The sequence below is a fragment of the Mangifera indica genome, chromosome 4 (assembly GCF_011075055.1).
Source record: "Mangifera indica cultivar Alphonso chromosome 4, CATAS_Mindica_2.1, whole genome shotgun sequence".
NCBI lineage: Eukaryota > Viridiplantae > Streptophyta > Magnoliopsida > Sapindales > Anacardiaceae > Mangifera > Mangifera indica.
Genome location: NC_058140.1, coordinates 19,522,691 through 19,543,901, shown reverse-complemented (window position 1 = coordinate 19,543,901; position 21,211 = coordinate 19,522,691). Strand labels below are relative to the sequence as shown.

Sequence of the window (21,211 nt, the reverse complement as noted above, 5' to 3'; positions counted from 1 at the left end):
GAAATTACAATTAGACCTTAACACCTAATATTCAAGTCATTCAAATTCAAGCTTAATTAGATAATAATCGAGCCAAACATAACTCGATACAAGCCTAAGAGATGAATGGGTGACAAACAGTTCACCTCATGTACAACCCTATTCAATTAACATCAAATTTGCATAAGTAAATACTAATCAGAAAATATATACAGATTGAATGATGAGACAACGTTGCAATCTTAAAGAGGCTAAACATAAATTAGTCCACAATATGATAATGCAAGACTGAAGATTTCAATCATCTTAAAAGTCCATTACTTTACCAATCAATAACGAAGAAGACCAGCAGAAGTAACGTTATCCATTATTGTATAGCCTAGCACATGATCAAATCAATGAGGGAGGTGATTTCTCTTTATAATGATGTGTGCAGATTCTTAGTGGACTACTGAAGTTATCGCCCATTTGTGCTGCATGCTAGTTTCAATTTGCTACCATATCCGACCTATGAAGAACTGAATATCAAACATATTTATGAAGATTTTGTAATGATTTATCGCATGATTCACAATCTTCTCTTATGCAACTGATGGCCCTTTTCACTCTTGTTAGATTTTCTGTAGCGTTTGCTGTTTTCATCGGATGATGGATCAGTAGGTGATGATGGCGAACCTTTTCATCATCATTAACCATATCAGACCTGGATTTTCTCTTTCATTCAAGTAAAAATTAAAGGCATTGCTATAATGGTTGGATCAGAAAAGGACATTAGAAAGTTTGGGAGGAGGAGCCCACTTTAACGCAGGAAAAAAACATGGCGCCTTACACAGTTTCTCATTTCAATGGCGTACACTATTGTAACAGTTGATAATGGCACTAAAAGGAGAGTTGATTTGTTGATGGAGGAGAATGAGTCTCAGCAAATCACATGGCTTTCTCAGCCCCCCTATGTGATGTGTTTTTTGAATCTGTTCTCTAAATTATCAGACTTTTTTCCTTAATCTCTGCCTGCTTGTAGTTGTGATATAGTACTACTAGACAAATGTTTTTGTGCGGAAAACGAAACCACACATAAAAACAAGATTTAATAGTGATTTAGTCTTGTATGAGAAGTATGTCCCATTGGAATTTCACTATGAAGAAGAAGAAGAAGAAAAATTTTGGAAACTCTTCCTTTGAATTTTCTCAATCTTATTATAACTCTTTCAAGAGTTGAACATTTGATCGGCTCTTTGCAAGATGAATGATACTTTAACTATCTCAAAACAAAATATTTTGATCCAGTTCTTGTAGAAATAATTGTAATCATCTTAACTCTTTGCTAACTTAAAAATACTATTTTACATGGAAACATATTAGAAAAAAGTCATATTCTAACGAAAACTAATTCAATTTGAATTGAATTTGACAGTCCAAACAAAGTTTAGGTATATGATTATATGATGTTCTTTCAATTAATAAATAATTTTATCATTCAATCACCTTGATATAGGTAAATTTTGTAATAAAAAGAATTAGAAAATGTAATGTTATTTTTTTGCTTTTTCAGTAAAACTTTCTGCCCGACCAACTAATAATTTATGCTGGTTGGAGGAGAAGTACTGATATCTTGCTTTGGGTTTTCACTAGATACTGGTCTGGTGGTACACGATCACTATCCACGTTTGTTAGCAATATTGACTCATATTTATGCTGGATAAGCTCAACTGATAAATCGGTGAACCAATAAAATTATGTGTATAATTATTTTACATAAATAACAATATATTATCATATGATTAAGTGTTATTTTATCTTTAATTTTTAATTATTCAATCATATAATGATACGTCGTTATTTATGTACAAAGTTATACATATAACTCTATTGATTGATGGATGTACCTGACTAATTTGCCCTCTTAAAATACAGTCAGTCACTTTCATTTACAATTTTTCCCTTGTGTGCGCCTCTCCATCACATGCTTATCATAAATGTCCAATTGTACTGATGAACTCAGAAGTCTCCATACTCCTGTAATTAATATGTATATTTCAATGATAATACTCGGTTGCAGACAAGTGTCGGTGGGAATTGTTGCTTCGTCGATTATAAGTTTAGTTTGATCGATGCCACTTATGAACAGCTACAGGTCTAGTATAAGAAATGCCGCAGTTTCCACAAATTAAACATGCAAGAAAATTTGGTTAGGAAGGTCAAGAAAGTATGTAAATTTGTACACTACTGACGATGATGATCCATTCTCATCTCATATATCCACCAACACAAACAAATAATAATGCTGCAATGACAATTTGCAGGGTGCATGTTATGTTATAATTTGCAGGCATGACCATTGTAGCTTCTGTCAGATTAATGGATGAAATGCATTATCTAACTATTGGCTGAGCATGAATCCACACTGTGGCCACCCTTTTATCCACTTTTGGTTGACTGGGTTAGTTGAATTTGATTAATTTCAGAAACCAACGGCTCAGAATTCTCAGATGAGGGCATGAAGGGTCAGGATTTTGAGGGGAAATTCTTGTAGGGCCTGTTAGGCAAAAATCAAAGGAACAAAACTCACATGGGAGAACGTGCCATTGAAGGAAAAAAGTCTCCAGTCATCAATCTAGTGCACAGTACGAACTTCCCATGTGGGCATTCAATATTAAAGCTTCCACTAGTTCTCAGAATTTCAAAAGAAAATTTAATGTTAATAGGTGTAACCATGAGAACTGAAAAATCAGCATAGCTCCACGTCTCGCATTGTCTTTTTCTGGGTTCAAGTTCCTGCGAGATCAGCATATGTGCTTTTCATTTTTTTTTTTCCCTATTTATATTTAATCCTTTTAATGAATCTTACTGTGAAGTGACACAAAAAGTTACTTGAAATGTGTAGTGAGGAACACTGATTCAATGCTGATTCTCTTAATGGTTTGTAAGATAAGAAGAATTTAAGGACTTTGCTGAATTGAATATAAAGAATCTTGGATCAGAATTGTCTGCTTTTTCCATTATTCAATGGTAATCTTGAATGAAGAACCTGAGCCATGTTTCAAGTAAATCAAGCTTTTTCTAAGGCGCAATTGCATGCAGGAGTTTTGATAGAGAAAGAAAGAAGCGTCTTGTTGCAAATTCAACGCATCACCACCGACATACATGTCAATTCTCATTTGTATTGAGTGTCGGTGTGTTGTTAAATGCTCACAGCACAATTTGTCTTCAAGAAAACTTCATCACTTATAGTCTCACTAATTCAACACAAGCACTCCATCTATAATGAGATTTTTATCGTTAATAATCTTTAGCTAATGACATACGCAGGAGCTATTGCTATTTGCAAACGACCCAAATTAACTACCACTGTGGGACATTATTTAAAGAAGAAATGAAGAAAGCAGGTGGCCCCTAAGGACCATGTTTTTTATATTAATAAGATCAACATCAATTACACACTTTATTTCCTTTATAAATCCAACTCCTCTTCTCACCCTTCTCACAAATTTCCTTTGTTTTCTTCTCTTAGCACTCTTTACTAACGATAAGAGATGGTAACAATTTCACTCTCTCTGTTCGTACTCTTCTGCCTCCTGATCACTCCAGCCTTCATTACCTCCTCTCCGGTTCAGGATCCTGAGCTCGTAGTTGAAGAAGTACACAAGTATGACATATATTATATAATTCAATGAAACTATATTTGATATTAATTATAATGCTGTTTGCTGGATATTAATGTGTCACATGTATATGTTTTTTAAATATTTATCTTATTTGTTGCAGGAGCATCAATGCCTCTCGGAGGAAGTTAGGCTTTCTCTCATGTGGAACTGGAAATCCAATTGATGACTGCTGGCGGTGTGACCCCGACTGGGAAAAGAACCGCCAGAGGCTAGCTGATTGCGCAATTGGGTTCGGCAAGCATGCCATTGGTGGGAGGGATGGCAAAATATATGTTGTCACAGACCCCGGTGACAATGACCCCGTGAACCCCAAACCAGGTACTCTTAGGCATGCAGTTATTCAAGAAGAGCCTTTATGGATCATTTTTGCCCGTGACATGGTGATCAGATTGAAGGAAGAGTTGATCATGAACTCCTTCAAGACCATCGATGGTCGAGGAGCCAGCGTTCACATTGCGGGAGGCCCATGCATTACTATCCAATACGTTACTAACATTATAATTCATGGCCTGAATATACATGATTGTAAGCAAGGTGGAAATGCTTACGTGCGGGATTCTCCAAGCCATTATGGCTGGAGGACCATATCGGACGGTGATGGAGTGTCAATATTTGGAGGAAGCCATGTTTGGGTAGATCATTGCTCTCTATCTAACTGTAATGACGGCTTGATTGATGCAATCCATGGATCCACGGCCATTACAATCTCTAACAATTACATGACCCACCATAACAAGGTGATGCTCCTAGGCCACAGTGATACCTACACTCAGGACAAGAACATGCAAGTCACCATTGCTTTTAATCATTTTGGAGAAGGGCTTATTCAAAGAATGCCAAGGTGAAATCTTTTTCAACTAATAAATTTTGAAGGGTTTTAGGATCTAATTAACTTTTTTCAACGGTATTTATTCGCAGGTGTAGACATGGGTATTTTCATGTAGTGAATAATGACTACACCCACTGGGAAATGTATGCCCTTGGCGGCAGTGCTTCTCCCACAATCAACAGCCAAGGCAATCGATATCTTGCTCCTGATAACACAGACAGCAAAGAGGTCATTATGGAAAATGATAAAGATGTTATTTTACTAATTGTGGGCAATTTTTAAGCGCTAAAACAAATTTACATGACATTCTTTCAGGTCACTAAACATGAGGAAGCACCAGCGAGTGAATGGAAGAATTGGAATTGGAGGTCAGAAGGAGACTTGATGTTAAATGGAGCTTTCTTTACAGCGTCTGGGGGAGCAACATCTTCTAGCTACGCCAAGGCTTCAAGTTTAGGCGCCAGACCATCGTCTCTAGTTAGTTCACTCACATCCGGAGCTGGTTCATTGAATTGCAGGAGGGGAAAGCGGTGCTAGATGGAAACTTATATTGGGAATTTGGAGGAGAAAAAGAATAAGGCTAATTGTATACTGCAAGAAGTAGCATTCTTCAAATTCTTGTAAAATATTGGTCTGTCTTTTTTCTTTATTTTTAAATTTAAATGTATATACAAGATCAGCCTGTTTCTATAAGAAACAAGAGCAGAAATGTTGATCTATGTTTAATGGAATGAAGCATTCTATTGTTTCTACATCAGACTCTTTATAATTCTACCGTCTCACCTAAAAAAATAACCAATTCTTCAACTATAAAAAGCCCCTGGGCCCGATAACTGGAGTTTGCCATAAAAGTCTCATCATTTTAAAGCTAGCACCATCTCATCTATTTATGGGCGGCAGAGATAATTAATTTTTCTTCTCTTATCACTCAGCTTTTCCAATTATTTCGGCATACCATGTGTGAGGTAGCTTTTCTGATTGGACCAATCCAATCTGATGGTGCCATTGAATGAATTAGATGAAGGCTTTCACTAGTGGTTGATATCAATGTAGACTTAACCAACCCAATCTCATCACTGCGCCTCTTCTTGCAGGGGACAAAACCAGGGTTGGGTCTAGTGATGGGCTCTCTAGCTGCTAGACAAGACACAAAAACCCTTCTCTTCTTCTCTTGCCAAGGTATTATTCTGAACTGAGGACGAAGGATAAACTTCAGTAGTGGTGAGACTACGTGCCGTAGAGCCGCTTGTACTGCATTATTAATGGACACAGGGGGCCATAATCTTCCTTCAATGTTCTTCCAACCGCATGCATTAAAGGGGCCTTGAAGAGACCAAACTTCTTCAACAAGTACCATCCATCAACATAAATTGTTAATGAACTCCTGCGGCTTGCCCCTTAACTATTAACCCTGCAACTCTGTAAATATAATATGCATGGGGCTTCAGATTAAACTTTCTGACCCTTTTCTTAAAAACCAGTTCAATGTGTAAAATGCCGACTAATATGTTATGTATTAAGGTCATAATGATGAATATCTGACTCTTAACCATCACAGGATGCAGCGCCGCCCTGCAAGTTTTCCTGCAGATCAAACTGTAAATGGAAACCATTATTTGTAAGATCTAGTAGTCCATGTGTGAATACCAAAAGAAGCAAATTAGTACTTATTTGGACAAGATTAAATTATATTCTTCATGCCTTGAAATGTGGACAAGAATATCTGGAATGATTATTCAACCTGGAAGCATTGACTCCAACCAAAAGATAAACCATATATTTGAGCTAAGCTTGGATGGTTCTGGATACCCTGTCATAAAACTAGGAACTTGACTCGGAATCAAAACTGAAATCTATCGAGACAGGTTCCAACCCGGTAGGTTCTGATTCGATTCTGGTTTCTCTTGGCACTGTTTATAATTCACACATACAATTTTTTTTCCTTTTCCTCTGAAAAAAAAAAAAAAAAAACTCTCGGCATTGTGCTTTTTTCTCAAACACACAAAAAATTTCCCCTCTCGGCACTGTGCATCTCCCTCTTCTGCAACAATTAGCTCCTTCAACCACTGCCATCTTCACTCTTATCCCACTTCTTTAAGTTCTCTTGGTCCTTTCGGCAATGGCTCAGTCTCATTCACCTTCACCCTCTCCTTATTATTTCACCACTACCAACGCCAAGTCTCTTCTCCCCTTACGCCACCACCAATGTACGCACCAACTCTAAGAAAAATACATCGATTCCTCTACCATTGTGACAACCTCACCTTCCGTGCCGCCTTCGTCCACTCCCTTGCCTCCTTCCTTCAAGGGTTACAAATCCTATATCTCATTGGAGGCCATCAACACCTCGATGTGAGATAAGACAGCCTTTTTAATGTCTTCTTTGAGATTAATCATGCAATTTGATCAGTTTTCAAGAGAGAAAGTCGAAAACTTTCCATTAAAAAGGTTGCTAGCCTCAAATGTTAACAAAACGTCTTGCTCTACAACAAAACATCGTGATCAGATAAATTTGTTTTGGATCTAATTCTCAAACTGGTTTCGATTCCATGGCGTAACTAAAACCGACCAATTTAAAAAAAAAAAGGGTTTAAAAAACCTCCCACGATTGAAACCTACTTGGCATAAGTTAACCGATTCCAAACAGGGAAGCCCAATTCTGCTTATGAACCCACCCAGCGGTTGTTCCTATGCTCACCCCTTTTAAGCTTCGTTTTCAAACAATTTTTCGTACCCGTGCAAACTAGCATAGAAGATAAAACAGTAAACGGGTGAAGAGTAGATCTGATTCTCCAAAAGAGCCAAAATCATCCATCCTCATTAACCGCCGGAGTTTTCACAGTACAAATCCAACGAATAAAACCAAAATCTGTGAGAAAATGTAACTCCCATCAAGTTAACATAAGGTCTCAAAAGACTTTGAACCACCATACCGAGTAAACAAATTACATTACAATACAACCATATCCATTTTTGTGAGGCAGAGCCATAAAAATTGACCTAACATCAGTAATCAGAAGGTGAGATAACATCATCAATTTTTAATATCATCTTGACAACTTGTGTTGCAAGAAGGATCTGCTGTTGTTTCCCGATAAGTGTCTCAAAGACATTCTGCTCACGCATATCTGTAGTGCCAACATCATTGCAATCTATTCCAGAATATGGATTGTTTTCCTGCACATTTGAATACCAAAAACAAAAACCTTTTAAGATCAATGGGACTACACAACAAATTGCCAGGAGTAGAGAAAATTTGCAAGCATTTCCCAGGCTAAGATCGGTCATTATATTCCGTTACCTTAATTTGCTGAGATTTCACAGCAGATAAAGTCTCAATAGGCTGCAGACCACTATTTTCCGCAAGTGCCATTGGGATAAAATCCAAAGCATCTGCAAACGCCCTAATAGCATACTGCAGATATAAAAGCAGCCAATGCCATTAACATCATGGGATATAAAAACAAATTGCTAAAAATGATCCATTTTAACTCAGTTTCATACCTGCTCAACTCCTGGGTGTTTATCTGCAGCTGCCTCTACAGCAATTGAGCAAGATATCTCCGCCGAACCACCACCATAGACAATGGAATTGTTACGAATCAGATTCCTAGCCACACACAATGCATCATGGAGGCTGCGCTTAGTTTCCTCAATCATCATTTTATTACCTAATGCATCAACAAACACAATTTACTGGTAAGATTATTAAAATAACTTCAGAACCTTTCTCAAGATACATTCTTTCTGTACATCAATAAGCCCTTCATATCACCCACACCATAACTATTGTTAGGTCAAAATGAACTGAGCAGCATAAGTGCATCTGAACACACTGTCTTGTTGCACTATCATGACATAATAATACCAACTAATTCCACAACATAAGAAAATGAAATGCCAGGTAAACCAGCTACAGCTGATAAGCCAGCAAGAAATATAGTGGACAAAGAAGAAAACAAACAACACGGCAGATGTCTTACATAAAGATAAAGGCATTAGATGTTAGTTTTGCAGTTACTTTAGCCAAGTAAATATTAGATGTTAGTGAATTTGAAACATATGTTTAAAAGCCAGGCCATTAATACAACAGCCGTCAGGCTTTAACAGCTAGGCAGAGTTTATATCTTTACTTTCAATACGGTTAAATCAGAAAACATTTGAAAGTGACAATCAGGAGCACCATACACATGAAAGTACAGACATCAAACATATTAGTGGGCACTGCCAAAAGAAACTTGAAAATGCAGGAACAATCATATCTACAATTCAATTCAGATCTTAGTACCATAAATAATAAAATACTTGATCACACGAAAAGAGCAACTTTGGCAAGCCAACTTGGTTCTAAAAGCAGAAACAAGGAAACATAATTTTACCTCCACGAATAAATATGGTTACTGCCCTTGAATTTGCACAGTGTTCAATGTACAGCATTCGATCTTTTGTTGTACCAAAAGACCTCTCTCGAACCAAACCAGCCTAAAATAAATAATATAGTAAACAATCAACATATTTTGTACTTTGGAGATGCAATATAAACTATATATATATATATTTCATCGAACAGGTAGAGATTTGAACACAGAAAAGTGTGTAACAAGCAATAATCCCAATTTGAAGGTAGATGATGAGTGTTAGAAAGCTACTTAAAAATATATGTTTGTAAATTAAGTGCATCTGTATGGGTTTAACTGATTAGCTCTTACGTCTTTCAAATAAACCAGGATATACCTATTGGAAAAGACAAAAAATACATTAACAAGCATTCTCAATCAAAACATAAACAGGAAAAACAAAAAACGGTAGTACCTTTCCCAGCTTTTCAGGTGTCAACTCCTGAAACCTTGGAACAATCCTTCCACCTACCAAATGCAGATACCATTACTTCGCCAATAAGTCAATTTCACAGAAGCAGATAAAAATGAGCTGAAAAAGTAATTAAGTGCTAAAGAGATATATTAACACAAACCTGTGGCTATTGCTATAAGTTCCAATTCTACACCACCAACCCAACGTACTGCAGGCAAGTTCCTGTGCATTAATAAGTGATTGGCCTCATCATCAAAACCCCATTGACAGATCACTAAGGTAGCACCAACATCCTGCACACAGTAAAACCAAAAAAAATGTTGACCTTTTAATAATATGGTAAATCAGTCCCTCAACAATCCAACAACAAGTGTAACAAGAAGAAAACATTACAATTTCAAATATACAGAACAAGCTTTTCAAAACTTTAAAAAGAAAATAAAAAATTCAGAGAGAATGGGTGCTTGTATAGAAAATATTTAAGATGTTTTAACATTGTAATAACTCCACAAAACCTGGCAACAAACCTACCTTGCACTTCTGAACCATGTCATCAAAGTATTTCTGCTCCTGCAGACGCAAAGTCTGGAACTTTTCCACGCTATCAATGTCCACCTTATGTTTAGTCTTTGGCTTTGGCGGTTCAAAGGGGCAAGTCAAGATAGCAATTTTAGCATTTTCAATTCGTTTTGGCATCTGGGGATGGCTCATATCCTTATCAACAGTAATCCCATATATTAGCTCAGTGTCCTCCAGCTTTCCCCCTACTTTTCCTTCAACTTTAATCAAATCTAAATTAACATCTTTCCTCTCTAAATCTGCAACAGCAAGAACTGCTTTCACAGCAATTTCAGCCAGGTTGCGTTTGCATCGATTCACCCTGCAAAAAAAAAAGAAAAATTTTTATCACATCATCACATAAGATAAAACACATATTAGTATGTGTGTGGGTATTAGTTTACACATATTGGTGAATCACATAGGCTAGTAAAAAGAGAAGAGGGCATGTAAAGGATGGCATCAAATTTTCCAAAAAAGGTGGAAGCAAACTTACATCTTAGAATTTAATGTAGTCATGCAAGTTTGAACCAAAGGCTCTATATTAGAAACCCCAAATTCAAACTTCTGAGCAATATGATCCAAATGTTCAACAGCTATTCTAGACGCCATTTCATATCCCTCTGCAATTCGAATAGGATGAATTCCACGTTCTAAAAGCTGTTCAGCCTGCTCCAAAAGTGCACCAGCCAAAACAACAACACCAGTCGTCCCATCACCAATTTCATAATCCTGACTACGAGATAGTTCAACCATCAACTTTGCAATCTGATTGTCAACATCCATCTGCTCAAGGATCGTGGCACCATCATTTGCTAAAAGCACCAAAAAAAAAAAAAAAATTGGTAACGAAACCAAATCTCCCCACTTCAATTTCTTTTTCTAATGAGTGAAATACAAGGAAATCAATAAATCTCAGCTTAAATGGTCACTCCCTCGTAATGCGCACATGCAAATTTCTCCACTTAGGATAATACATCAGTTTAATCAAACTCTTTATAACCCTAAACTATTCACATCCACAACCCTAAACACAGACAATCGAGAACCTCAGTTAACATAGTATCCACTAAGATCCATAAACCAAGTAACCAAAAACATAAAATGGTAACAATCTAAACACGAGAAGAAGACGTACTAATGATGACATCACCGTCGGGGCTCTGGAGCATTTTATCCATGCCTTTGGGTCCAAGCGAGGTTCGGAGGATGCGAGCCACAGCTTTGCCGGCAGAAATGTTGGCTTTCTGAGCATCGAGTCCACGCAACCTGGACTTCTCATCTTGCTGCTTTATCAGTATAAACGGACGACCAAACTCATCGAACGCTAACGCCATTTTTTATTTTTTTCGGTCTTCTGGATTTTCAGTATTGCATCCTCTCACTGAATCAGATTTCAAGAAGAATGTAGAAGCCTCGGCTTAGTAAATTGCACTGAGATTTATACCGCCAGAGCGGGCGTGTTCAAAGCCCTAACTGAGTGGCAAATTCGTAATTCAAAGATCATACTTAATGGGCCCTTGATCACAAAATAGTTTTGAACCGGCCCGTTTCCTCAATAGGGTTTTTTAAAGAATTTCAAAGTTAATTATTCAAATTCTTAATAGAAAATTTTGAATTTATCGATCAAAGTTTGTATTTGAGTTAAGTCCTACTAAATTCGTAAAACCCAGATGGTGAATTCGTTAATTAGGTTCATCAACAGCAGAAGAAAAGCAACCTTTGAACTATATTGTTCCAAAAATAGGCAAATAGTAACTGGTTATCCTGAAGCTGCGCAAACAAAATCCCCAACATCATAAAAATTTCCACAATTTATGGCTGATTAAACCCAGGGTATATAAGCAATAGCTTTGCAAACAAGAGAAGAGAACCCTCCTGCACAAAATTCATCTTCGGTATTTGTCGTCAAAATGGCACGAAAAGTCACTGCTCTTCTTCTCATTTTTGTGGCCATTGTTGGGTTGACGCCTTCTCTCAACACTTCAGCGGCCCCCAGCGATGGTCCTTCTCCCATTGAGACTAATTCCGATTCTCCTGCCCTTTCCCCCACTCTAGCCCAGATCGGTTATAGAGCTACAGCAGGTGATGTTGCCTTGCCTGCAAGCGTTGGCAGCGAGTCAAAAACCGAAGCTCCTCCTGGAAGTGGTAGCGCCACCGCTCTTCGGGTTTCTGGCCTCCTGGCTGGTGTTGCTATCTCCGCTTGCTTCTTCTAAGTGCAAATACTTAGATTAGATGGCTCATGAAATCGGATGCGTGAAACTGTTTCTTGAAAATTCAAGATGGCAATTTATGTACATAGATTCTTTCTAATTAAAGGTGGGAAATGTGCAATTTCATTCCCAATTATTTGACAGTCCTACGCTTCGTGATCAACTAATGCTACTGTTATGCCTATTCAATTACCTAGAAAACTTATTATTATGACGAGAAATGTTGGTACTAAAATATCAATTTTAGATATAATTTCAAATTCAATACAATAAAGCATTTCAAATTTAGATAATTAAAATGAAAATATAAGAATTGGAAGCCCCTCTATCGGTGGTCAAGCCCATGGTTTTTATACTTGGATCGAGCATCGACAACCACCCCATGGCTTTTATACTCGGATCAAGCATTGATATAGTAAAAAAGTCTATTTAAAGTGGTAAATCAACAATCAAATTAATTAGCTGATAGTCGAATTGATAATTCGTTTAAAGGTGATATTAATTCATGTATACTTTAAGATAAGTTTATCATATTCATTTTGTGCTAAGATAAAAGTAATATTTTTAAGAAAAGTATAAAAAAAAAAAAAAAGGGGAGATGTGAAAAAATGAATCCTAATCATAGACCATTTAAACCCTAACCATTGATCACCTTCCAACAACTCCTCCCACAATTGATCTTATCATTTTTTACTTCTTTTGATATCAAACTTAACTGTTTTTAATTTTATTTTGCATCAATCTCCTCTTCAATAGCTCCTCTCATTGTCAATTTTATCTTATCAATTCCCTTCAACATCAATCTCTTCTTTAATAATTTCTCTCAATGTTGATATTGTCATTTTCAACTCTTCCCTTTTTGATAGTGCCACTTCTGAGACAACTCATCAATCATAACATAAACATTACTTTCTCAATTGAATTGTGATCCAAAGTGACCAAATGACCAAGTCATTGGACCATCACCCAAAACCTTGGTTGTCTTTCGATAGTGATCAAACTAGTTAAACCACCCAATTCAATTCGAGTTTTAAAACCATAGTCAAACCAGCATAGGTAAAGCCTTGCCAAACATGGCACGGCCGTCCAGCCCTACCTGATCAATCACTAACAAACCGCTAGTCAGGCCTAACAGCATTTTCCCACACTAACTTTGAGGAATGTACCTCCCGCCTTGCGCTATATACCTCAAACCTGGCCTTGCCAATTGGACCAACAGCCGCTTATTATGTTTTGATGTCCTCTTGTATCCAGAGGAGTCTACTGTTAAGACAATCAAGAGCCGAGAGGATAGTTATTGAAGCTGCTCAGCTTCAGCTTGTCTACATACATTCCTCTAGATTATTATGAGACAAATTTTAGTTCAGAATAATATCTCCATAACCCACCAGACTCCGATAAGATAATACTTCACACATCAAATCTCCATTTCCATACATTACTCTCATACAATACACTTCCAATTCTCCAGGCCACGTTACCCAGATGAGATGACAATGCTGCTCATCGCATTCTGGATTCTGGAAAAATCACCTTCCCCAATTAGCTGCATGCGTCAATGAAGAGACTCCACTCTTTAAATTAAACCAACATAAATCAATTTTCACTATCACAAAACCTTTTTTTATTGTGTATGTAAAGTATGGTTACTAACTTGAATTCAACTGAGCTCACTCAAGCTTAAGCATATAAATAAGATTTTAATGTGTTTGCACATGACCAAACCACCTGCGGATGTCAAATATTCATGCCGCAATAAGAAAACAGAATGTTTAAAGATAAATAAACATGTAAATTATGGATGAGAATGAAGCCTATTGTCTAGACACCTGCAGGAAATAAACATGCAAAATAAAAATGCAGAAGACCATCAAGCTTTTATTTGAATGTTACAAGAACGGTCCTAAACAGAATCCAGTCAGTAACTGCATAAAGGAAAAACTAACAAAATTTTAAACGGAATGCAGGCAATCATGACATAGATTCAGCTTCAAACAAACTATATCATGTTCTTGTTATGATTATAGAAACTGCAAACAATATGAAATTAAAATCTGCAAATTGTTTTCTGGGCAGGAAAGAAGACTAATTACACATGGACTTAAAATCAACAATCAAAACAAACACTCAATTACAGATATCAAAACTGTAAAGAATGGAAAATATCTACAATGCAACTTGTTTAAGAATAAAAGAAGCCATCCAAAATTAATAGAAGACGTGCAATTACATACTGCAGCAGCCAGCAGGAAAATTGTGAACCCAACTCTTGCAGTTTCCTTATCAAGCAAGTGGATCATCAGAACAACGTAGGGCAGGTAACTGAGTATATGCCACCTTGAATACTGATTTTTTTTTTTGCTAAGTACCTTGAATACTGATGTTGTCTTTCCTCATACAGAGATACAAGGAGATTAATGAAGAGGAAAAATCTAATACACATTGAATAAACAATACAAATCCTATTGAAATTAACCAGAAAATTGTCCAACCTATTTCAAATTTTCTGGTATACAAACCAAGAAACTTAATCTATACAACAAAAAATCCACCACGAAAAATAGTACAAGTGACTTTACAAAATCTGCTTACAACAAGTTTACTACAGGAAAAAATAAATGCACAAGGAGCACTATATTGCGCCTTCAATGACGAAACATACCCAAAACAACCAAAACTCTTGGTGCAGCTCATTTACAAAGCTGTGAAGTCCATAATGTATGACTCCTATGCACTGGTAAGCCTCAAAGTTTACCTAAATCGATTTACAAAATTCTGAAAATTCTTAACACTCTCATGGTAACAGGCTCTAACATTATATATATTACAAAAACCAATTACAGGTGAAACGGTAAGACAGGTTACAATGTATTAATAGCTCATCACTGAGTATCCAATCCTCTACACCAAATAAAATATGACCAATTACAAGCCTCAAAGTCAGTACAACTTTTTTACAAGCTCAAAATGAGCCACAAATGGTCAAATAAACAATGAATGAGGCCATTACACTCTGGTGCCCAATACATGTACTAGACTTTACAGATGAAATGATGCTTTACAAAGTGGCATCAAGAACCTATAATCAACATCAATTCCATAATTAAAAGTTTAAGACTCCCAACTATTTATATGCATTTTCCTCCCCAAGAGCAAATTACAGATCTTAAAGGCGCTTGAGGAAAAAAAGATCAAAGCAAAATTTTCGAGGCTGCTTTAGCACACTTGACAGACCAAAGCCATTATTTGAGGAAGCAAAGAATTCAGACCATCAAACACATCTTCCTCCAGGCACATCCACTCATGAAAACAGAGAGTTGCCCACTCCACTCCCTGAATATGACGATAAAAAGAGAGCCCCCATGTCAATAGACTTTTAAAAAGAAAAATAATTTGCCAAAAGACACTTCTCAGACACCCTATGTCTATCAATCATTATAAAGACACAGCACAGCACCTTATTTGGTAATATTCCCCAAATTACTTTTACATTTTGCACTGACTCCAACCACCCATGAAAAGCCAGCCATTAGACCTGCGAGGTATAGACACTTTAATCTAATAGCAAATTTTAAATCTGAGTATTTCCAAACCTATCCTATTATCACAAAAATCTAAGGGCATTACACTTCTATAAAAAAATATCAATCATTTCTGACCCAAATTTCTGCATGTAAAGTTAATAAACTAACAGCCTAAACCAAATCTTGTAACTCTAGAAAAGATGACATTTCATTCTCAGAATATAGTATAGCATATAGAACATTGGTAACTTATTCTAATATGTTAATAGCCACCAGTATAGCAGAGCATTCAAATACCTGTAAAATATAATATGCAATTAGAGTTGCCATAAAGGTAAAATACTGTTCTTCAACCATTTTAACAATTCAATGTCAAGTAAAACTCAAAGAACTCTTTAACGCAACTACTTTATTGAAACTTTGATGAAAAATAAGAAAAAAAAAATTACCCAAGAAAAAGGAGCAAGCAAAAGAGAAAAGTAATAAAGCAATAGGAAACCATGCTTCAAGATTAGCCTTAAAACTAAAACTTTCAGAAATCATTCACTTAAAGGCTAACGCATAAATCACAAGATTTAGTAACATTACTAATAATGATAAGTGACCTTTATGAGTTCCACCCAACTAGAACCACACATTTCAAACAAAAGAAGGATAACTGAAAAGAACAAAAAAAGTCTTAGTAATCCACTATCAAGGAAGCATGCGCAGAACTAAAACAATAACGAATACAGCTAGCATCAACTCTAACAATAAGCTATCATGCTGTTGCTGTATCTCACTAAAAGTAACACTAGAATGACTTTTCAATAAAATGAAACTTGCTAATAAAATACTAATTATCTGTTACACACCAACCATAATTTCCCTTCTAAGGGGGGACAATATGGGAGAAAACATTATTGATTACATATGAGACATTATCAAAGGCAAAAGAAACACTAAAGGTGGACTTCTCAAGGCATGGCTAAGAAACTCAGTAACAGTAGCAATTTGCATGGATCCAAAGATGTGGAAAAACATCCCCCGATTTGAATAATTAGAATAACTATCACCACCCACAAATCCTCACATTTAATTCCGAATGCAACTGGAAGTATTATGATGAGGGCAAGACATAGATATTACATACATCATACACAATACAAAAGAATTGCACTGTTCCACACTTACAAGCATACCTTAACTATAGTTCCAACAAGAAACAGAATAAATTGGGAAGAAAAAAATCAATCTACAATCAAAGAATGCTAAAACAGCCCAGAGAAAAGCACTTTCAAATGTTTATGGATATTGAATATAAAACACATATTGATAAACCTTATCTTCATGAAGAATGATAAGAAAATTGATGCCAGCTATATGGAAAAACAAGACAAAAAGTCAAAAATTTTCATGTGCAGACTAAACTCAGCTAGAAGATAACTCTGAAATGAAAAAGTACTGAATAGTATAAAACATTAACTTTTTTACTGTTATAACCATGTGGCTTTGACAAACTTTCACTGAAGCAACAAATGCAAGAAACAGGGATAGAAAAGTCATGGGCAATAAAATCAAACAACCATATAAAACAAGTAAGCTTCAAAGCATATGAAAACCAATCGCCCAAGAAACATTATCTTGAAGATAAAATTCAGTAGAGCAAATGTTAAGCCAATGGGATACTCAGCAGCGGGATATCAGAAGTCCAACCCCACAGAGAATATCCACATAGATGTGTAACTCAAAGTTCACTAATCATATTTTAACACACAAATAAGGTTTTTTAATAATGTTCTGTAGAAGGCAGTACCAAAGGAAGAAAGAATGTATTCTTCCCTCCTACAAATACGAGTAGAACTTACTTTTCCCTCAAGAAGTCACACTCTGCATTTGGGCCAACGAAAAGCAGGAAGAGCAATTGTTGATGCACTGTAACAACCCAAGGGCAAAACACTACGAGTGAATTATGGAATTCGAAGTCATGTACAATCAGCCACAGATGAATAAACAGCATAATTCTGTCACTCTGATGGTAGTCGTCTCCTCTTCCCATAATCTGCATCCCTCGATTGAGACCTATGATCCTCTTCTGGCATTGCTCGAGACCTACTTCGAGATCTTGAAGACTGTCCCCTATCCCAGTCATCTTCATATGCTGAGTCACGTTCTCTTTGTCGATGGTCACGGTAACTATCTTTTTCTTCCCTGTACCTGTGATCCCTTTCAGACCTGTCCCACTCTGGTTCTCTCTCTTCACGATGCCTCCTATCAGTGCTCCCTGACCAGTCACGCTCAGAAACCCGTTCCTTTTCCCGAGACGCTGCACTTGACCTTACCCCCTTTTCATGATTTGCCTCTCCATACCCATAATCAGAAGCACCATCATCTCCACCATAACTTGACTCCCTTGTCCTCCGCCCATGCTCCTCCCCTCCCCATCCACCCATACTCGCGTCAGTCCACATTCCCGAATGAGGTCCTTCCATTCCAGAAGAACCCATCATTCCCATCCCATTAGCCGCCATCCCCCGACTAAAGAAGGCTGGGTTGACATGAGGAGCAACTCCAGCAAGTGCCATTGCATTAACAGCAGGAAATGAAGGAAGCATGTTAGGAAAACCAGGGCCTGAAAATCCACCATAGCCAGCTCCCCGACCCATATATGTCGGATCAAACCCTCCCATCATATTCTGAGGATGCATCATACCACCAGCTGGACCCCCAAATCCAGGACCTGCAAGCCCTTGTCCATAAACCCCACCACCGCCAGCATTTCCTGCTCCAGCACTGCTTCCAACCATATTCTTAGCACCCATAGCCCCTCCTCTTCCCCTCATTGGTCCACCTCCAGGACCTCTGTTGGGTACACCCTGCCCACCTCGTCCCCAGCCACCCCTTCCATAATTCCTACCTCCATCACCACCTTGATAATTCATGTTACCACCTCTCCCTGCACCATCATTCATGGGTCTCCTTCCCTGAGGTTGAGACTGAGGCTGGCCCTGGTTTTTATTCATATAAGAAGCTCCCATTTGCTTCAACGTTTGAGAAGAAGCAAAAGCTACAACACATGCCCGTCCATTAAAAACATAACCATTCATTCCCTCTTTGCAAGCAGCCGCAGCACCTGCATCATAGAATTCAACTTGACAGTAACCTTTGGATTTCCCACTAGCTCTCTCATCAAAAAACTTAATCTCCTTGACCCTTCCATACTGAGATAAAACACTTTCAAGCTCTGCATCAGTTGTCCACCAGTGTAATTCTCCCACAAACAACATAGTCCCACCATTCTCCATAGTTGGCCGGACCTGATTATCATTCACTATTGTACGATTGGCATTAGCATGTAGACCCATCTGATTACCTGGAAATTGCATGACACTTTGAGGGCCACCAGGGCCAGGATTTAGCAACGGTGTGGGCTCATTGACTACTTTTCCAGGTATACTTGAAGGATCAACCCCAGCTTTTGGATGTACAGACATAGACCCTTGAAATCCCATATTTCTGACCTGGGCACCATGATTCATCTCCACAACACTTCCTTTCGTTGAAACATGAGCCCCATCTGCATAACTCGCAGCTGGTCTGTTAACACCCAACTGCCCCTCGTTTTGAGCAAGAATTTGGGTCCCAGAATTAGAAAATTTTACTTCAACAGAAACTGCAGGTACGTTTGTGCCTTGTGAACCCCCAGGTTGCAGACGAGGTTCAGGAACCTCATTTTTCTGAGTTTGGAGCCCTCCATTACCCACACCAGTGGCACTCTGTGGAGGTGGTGCTTCATGCTGCTGAAACTGCAATAAACCCTCTCCAACATTAACATCATTATAAAGCTCATCCAACTCATCATCTTCGCCCACCAGTTCTTCATCTGCAAGTGCAGGTATGGCTCCACCTCCCTGATACATCATCTTCTGACCCCCTCCATACTCCTCATCTTCATAATCTATTTGCTCTTCAGCCAGTGGATCCATTCAAGCTGACCATCATAATAAAGAACGTTATTCCTATTTCTCCTCTAAAAAGCTAAGCCCCAATATGAAGAGCTATAAAAATTATCCTCATACTTCAGATCAAAAAGATTATGAGACAAAGATCCATCAACAATCGAACAAACAAATTTTTAAGTACAAATAACCTCAAATTGAAGATATGAAATTAGAATACCCTGGCCAATATAAAAAAAATATTATTTAAAACACGAAATTAAATACTTAATCATTTAAAGAACAAAAGAACATTGTAGATCCAACTCCTACCAAAAGAGGAGAATTACAGCGCAGCGTATACATACACACACAGATCGATAGATATACAGATCAAAACAAAGTATAAAAAAGCTGCCAGATGCTAACACAATAACGATTTCAATAAAATATCTACCACCTGCCAACACAATCTGATGAGAATCATAGGAAATGCTAAGTATCCAACTTAAAATATCCATCAAACCACATAAATCGTTAATACCCACTTGTTAAAAATCATACAAGTCGCATCAAAATACCTTATACGCAAGTTAAAAAAATAAACAAAACAAATAAATCTCAGAAACTCTCAGACTTAGCAAACATGACAGTAAATCTCACTTAAGCACGTTCACAAAGCACAAAAAGATTGATCTTACGGCACTGAAGCAAACAACCTAAAAAAAAAAAAGAGAGAGAGAGAGAATCGGATTATTATGTATGTAGTTTTAAGAAGTTTTTATTCTCAACCTTTCAGCTAAACCTACCAGGCTCAATCAAAAATTATCTTTGACTCCCTCTCTCAATCCTAATCTTTGTTAGTTTTGTGTTTGTATATTCTTCTTATGCTGGTTACAGTGAAACCCTTGTGGATTTGATCCGGGCTTCGTCTTTCCCAGCAAGCTAACACAAGATGATTCTACGCTTAGCCTAGGAAGAGGCGTTTATCATTGTATTTGGAAGGGTATGATAATTGTTTCTAGTCAAAACAAATATAATTGATAAACTTAATATGTTTTTCAAGTGCTGAGTTATAACTATAAATATATTTTTATTTATTAAATATGCATAAATCACAATTTAAAATTAATTATAAAAAAATATATTAGTTATTTTTATTTCTTAAATTTTAAATTTTGAATTGAAAATAAAAAATGTAAAAAAAGATTGTGAACCAGATAATACCCAAGTTGCTGCTAAACTAAAACCAAAATAAAAATTAAAAAAAGCCAGAGATAAAAGCAAATCAAAATCACATAAAACTAAGTGTTTTGCATGGTGAACTCGAGGTTGAATGTGTTTGACCCACTAAGTTTGTTAGATTAAAAGAATTTATTACGGCTGATTTCAATTTAATTATAACAGTTAAAACTCTATTTGATACTATAATTTAATTCGAGTTAGACTCTTTTTAAATTGAATTAAATTCAATTTCATCTAAAGAAAACTCGTCAAGCTTAACGGCGAACCACGTTCACTTATCATCCAAACCCATCAAATCAATTCAATTCAAATTATCTTATGAAAAAGGAAATTACAATTTTTGGCTCAAACATAGCTTTTAATCCAAAATTAAATTCAAGTTCAAACATTTCAAATTAAATCTAATCCAAATCATAGTGTAGTTTTTTGTAATTTTCATACCACTTACATATCTTCATAAAGCCTGTTG

The 21,211-nt window shown here is 36.9% G+C and overlaps 3 protein-coding genes across 6 annotated transcripts; 1 reads left to right on the top strand and 2 right to left on the bottom strand.

The window, feature by feature from the left end:
• Positions 1-3,449: 3,449 nt before the first annotated feature.
• Positions 3,450-5,225, top strand: LOC123213837 (probable pectate lyase 5). The gene is made up of 4 exons (XM_044633444.1): positions 3,450-3,625; positions 3,745-4,485; positions 4,563-4,701; positions 4,789-5,225. Exons 1-4 carry the CDS (start codon positions 3,513-3,515, stop codon positions 5,008-5,010), a joined length of 1,215 nt encoding a protein of 404 aa, XP_044489379.1. The 5' UTR covers positions 3,450-3,512; the 3' UTR covers positions 5,011-5,225.
• A 2,033-nt stretch (positions 5,226-7,258) lies between these two features.
• Positions 7,259-11,263, bottom strand: LOC123213836 (T-complex protein 1 subunit epsilon-like). The gene is made up of 9 exons (XM_044633443.1): positions 10,982-11,263; positions 10,340-10,658; positions 9,817-10,165; positions 9,446-9,578; positions 9,286-9,338; positions 8,853-8,955; positions 7,978-8,144; positions 7,775-7,888; positions 7,259-7,650 (listed from the first exon to the last, which is right to left on the bottom strand). The coding sequence occupies exons 1-9, from the start codon at positions 11,178-11,180 to the stop codon at positions 7,480-7,482; spliced, it is 1,608 nt and encodes a 535-aa protein (XP_044489378.1). The 5' UTR covers positions 11,181-11,263; the 3' UTR covers positions 7,259-7,479.
• Positions 11,264-14,853: 3,590 nt separating this feature from the next.
• Positions 14,854-20,544, bottom strand: LOC123214799 (cleavage and polyadenylation specificity factor subunit 6-like). 4 transcript variants are annotated; one of them, XM_044634793.1, is made up of 4 exons: positions 20,290-20,544; positions 17,428-19,550; positions 15,514-15,591; positions 14,854-15,389 (listed from the first exon to the last, which is right to left on the bottom strand). In XM_044634793.1, the coding sequence occupies exon 2, from the start codon at positions 19,543-19,545 to the stop codon at positions 17,587-17,589; it is 1,959 nt and encodes a 652-aa protein (XP_044490728.1). In that variant the 5' UTR covers positions 19,546-19,550; positions 20,290-20,544; the 3' UTR covers positions 14,854-15,389; positions 15,514-15,591; positions 17,428-17,586. The 4 variants fall into 4 exon arrangements, with proteins under 4 accessions (XP_044490728.1, XP_044490727.1, XP_044490725.1 ...); XM_044634792.1 differs by having other exon boundaries at positions 17,428-19,739; positions 20,307-20,544; XM_044634790.1 differs by having other exon boundaries at positions 20,307-20,543.
• Positions 20,545-21,211: the final 667 nt, after the last annotated feature.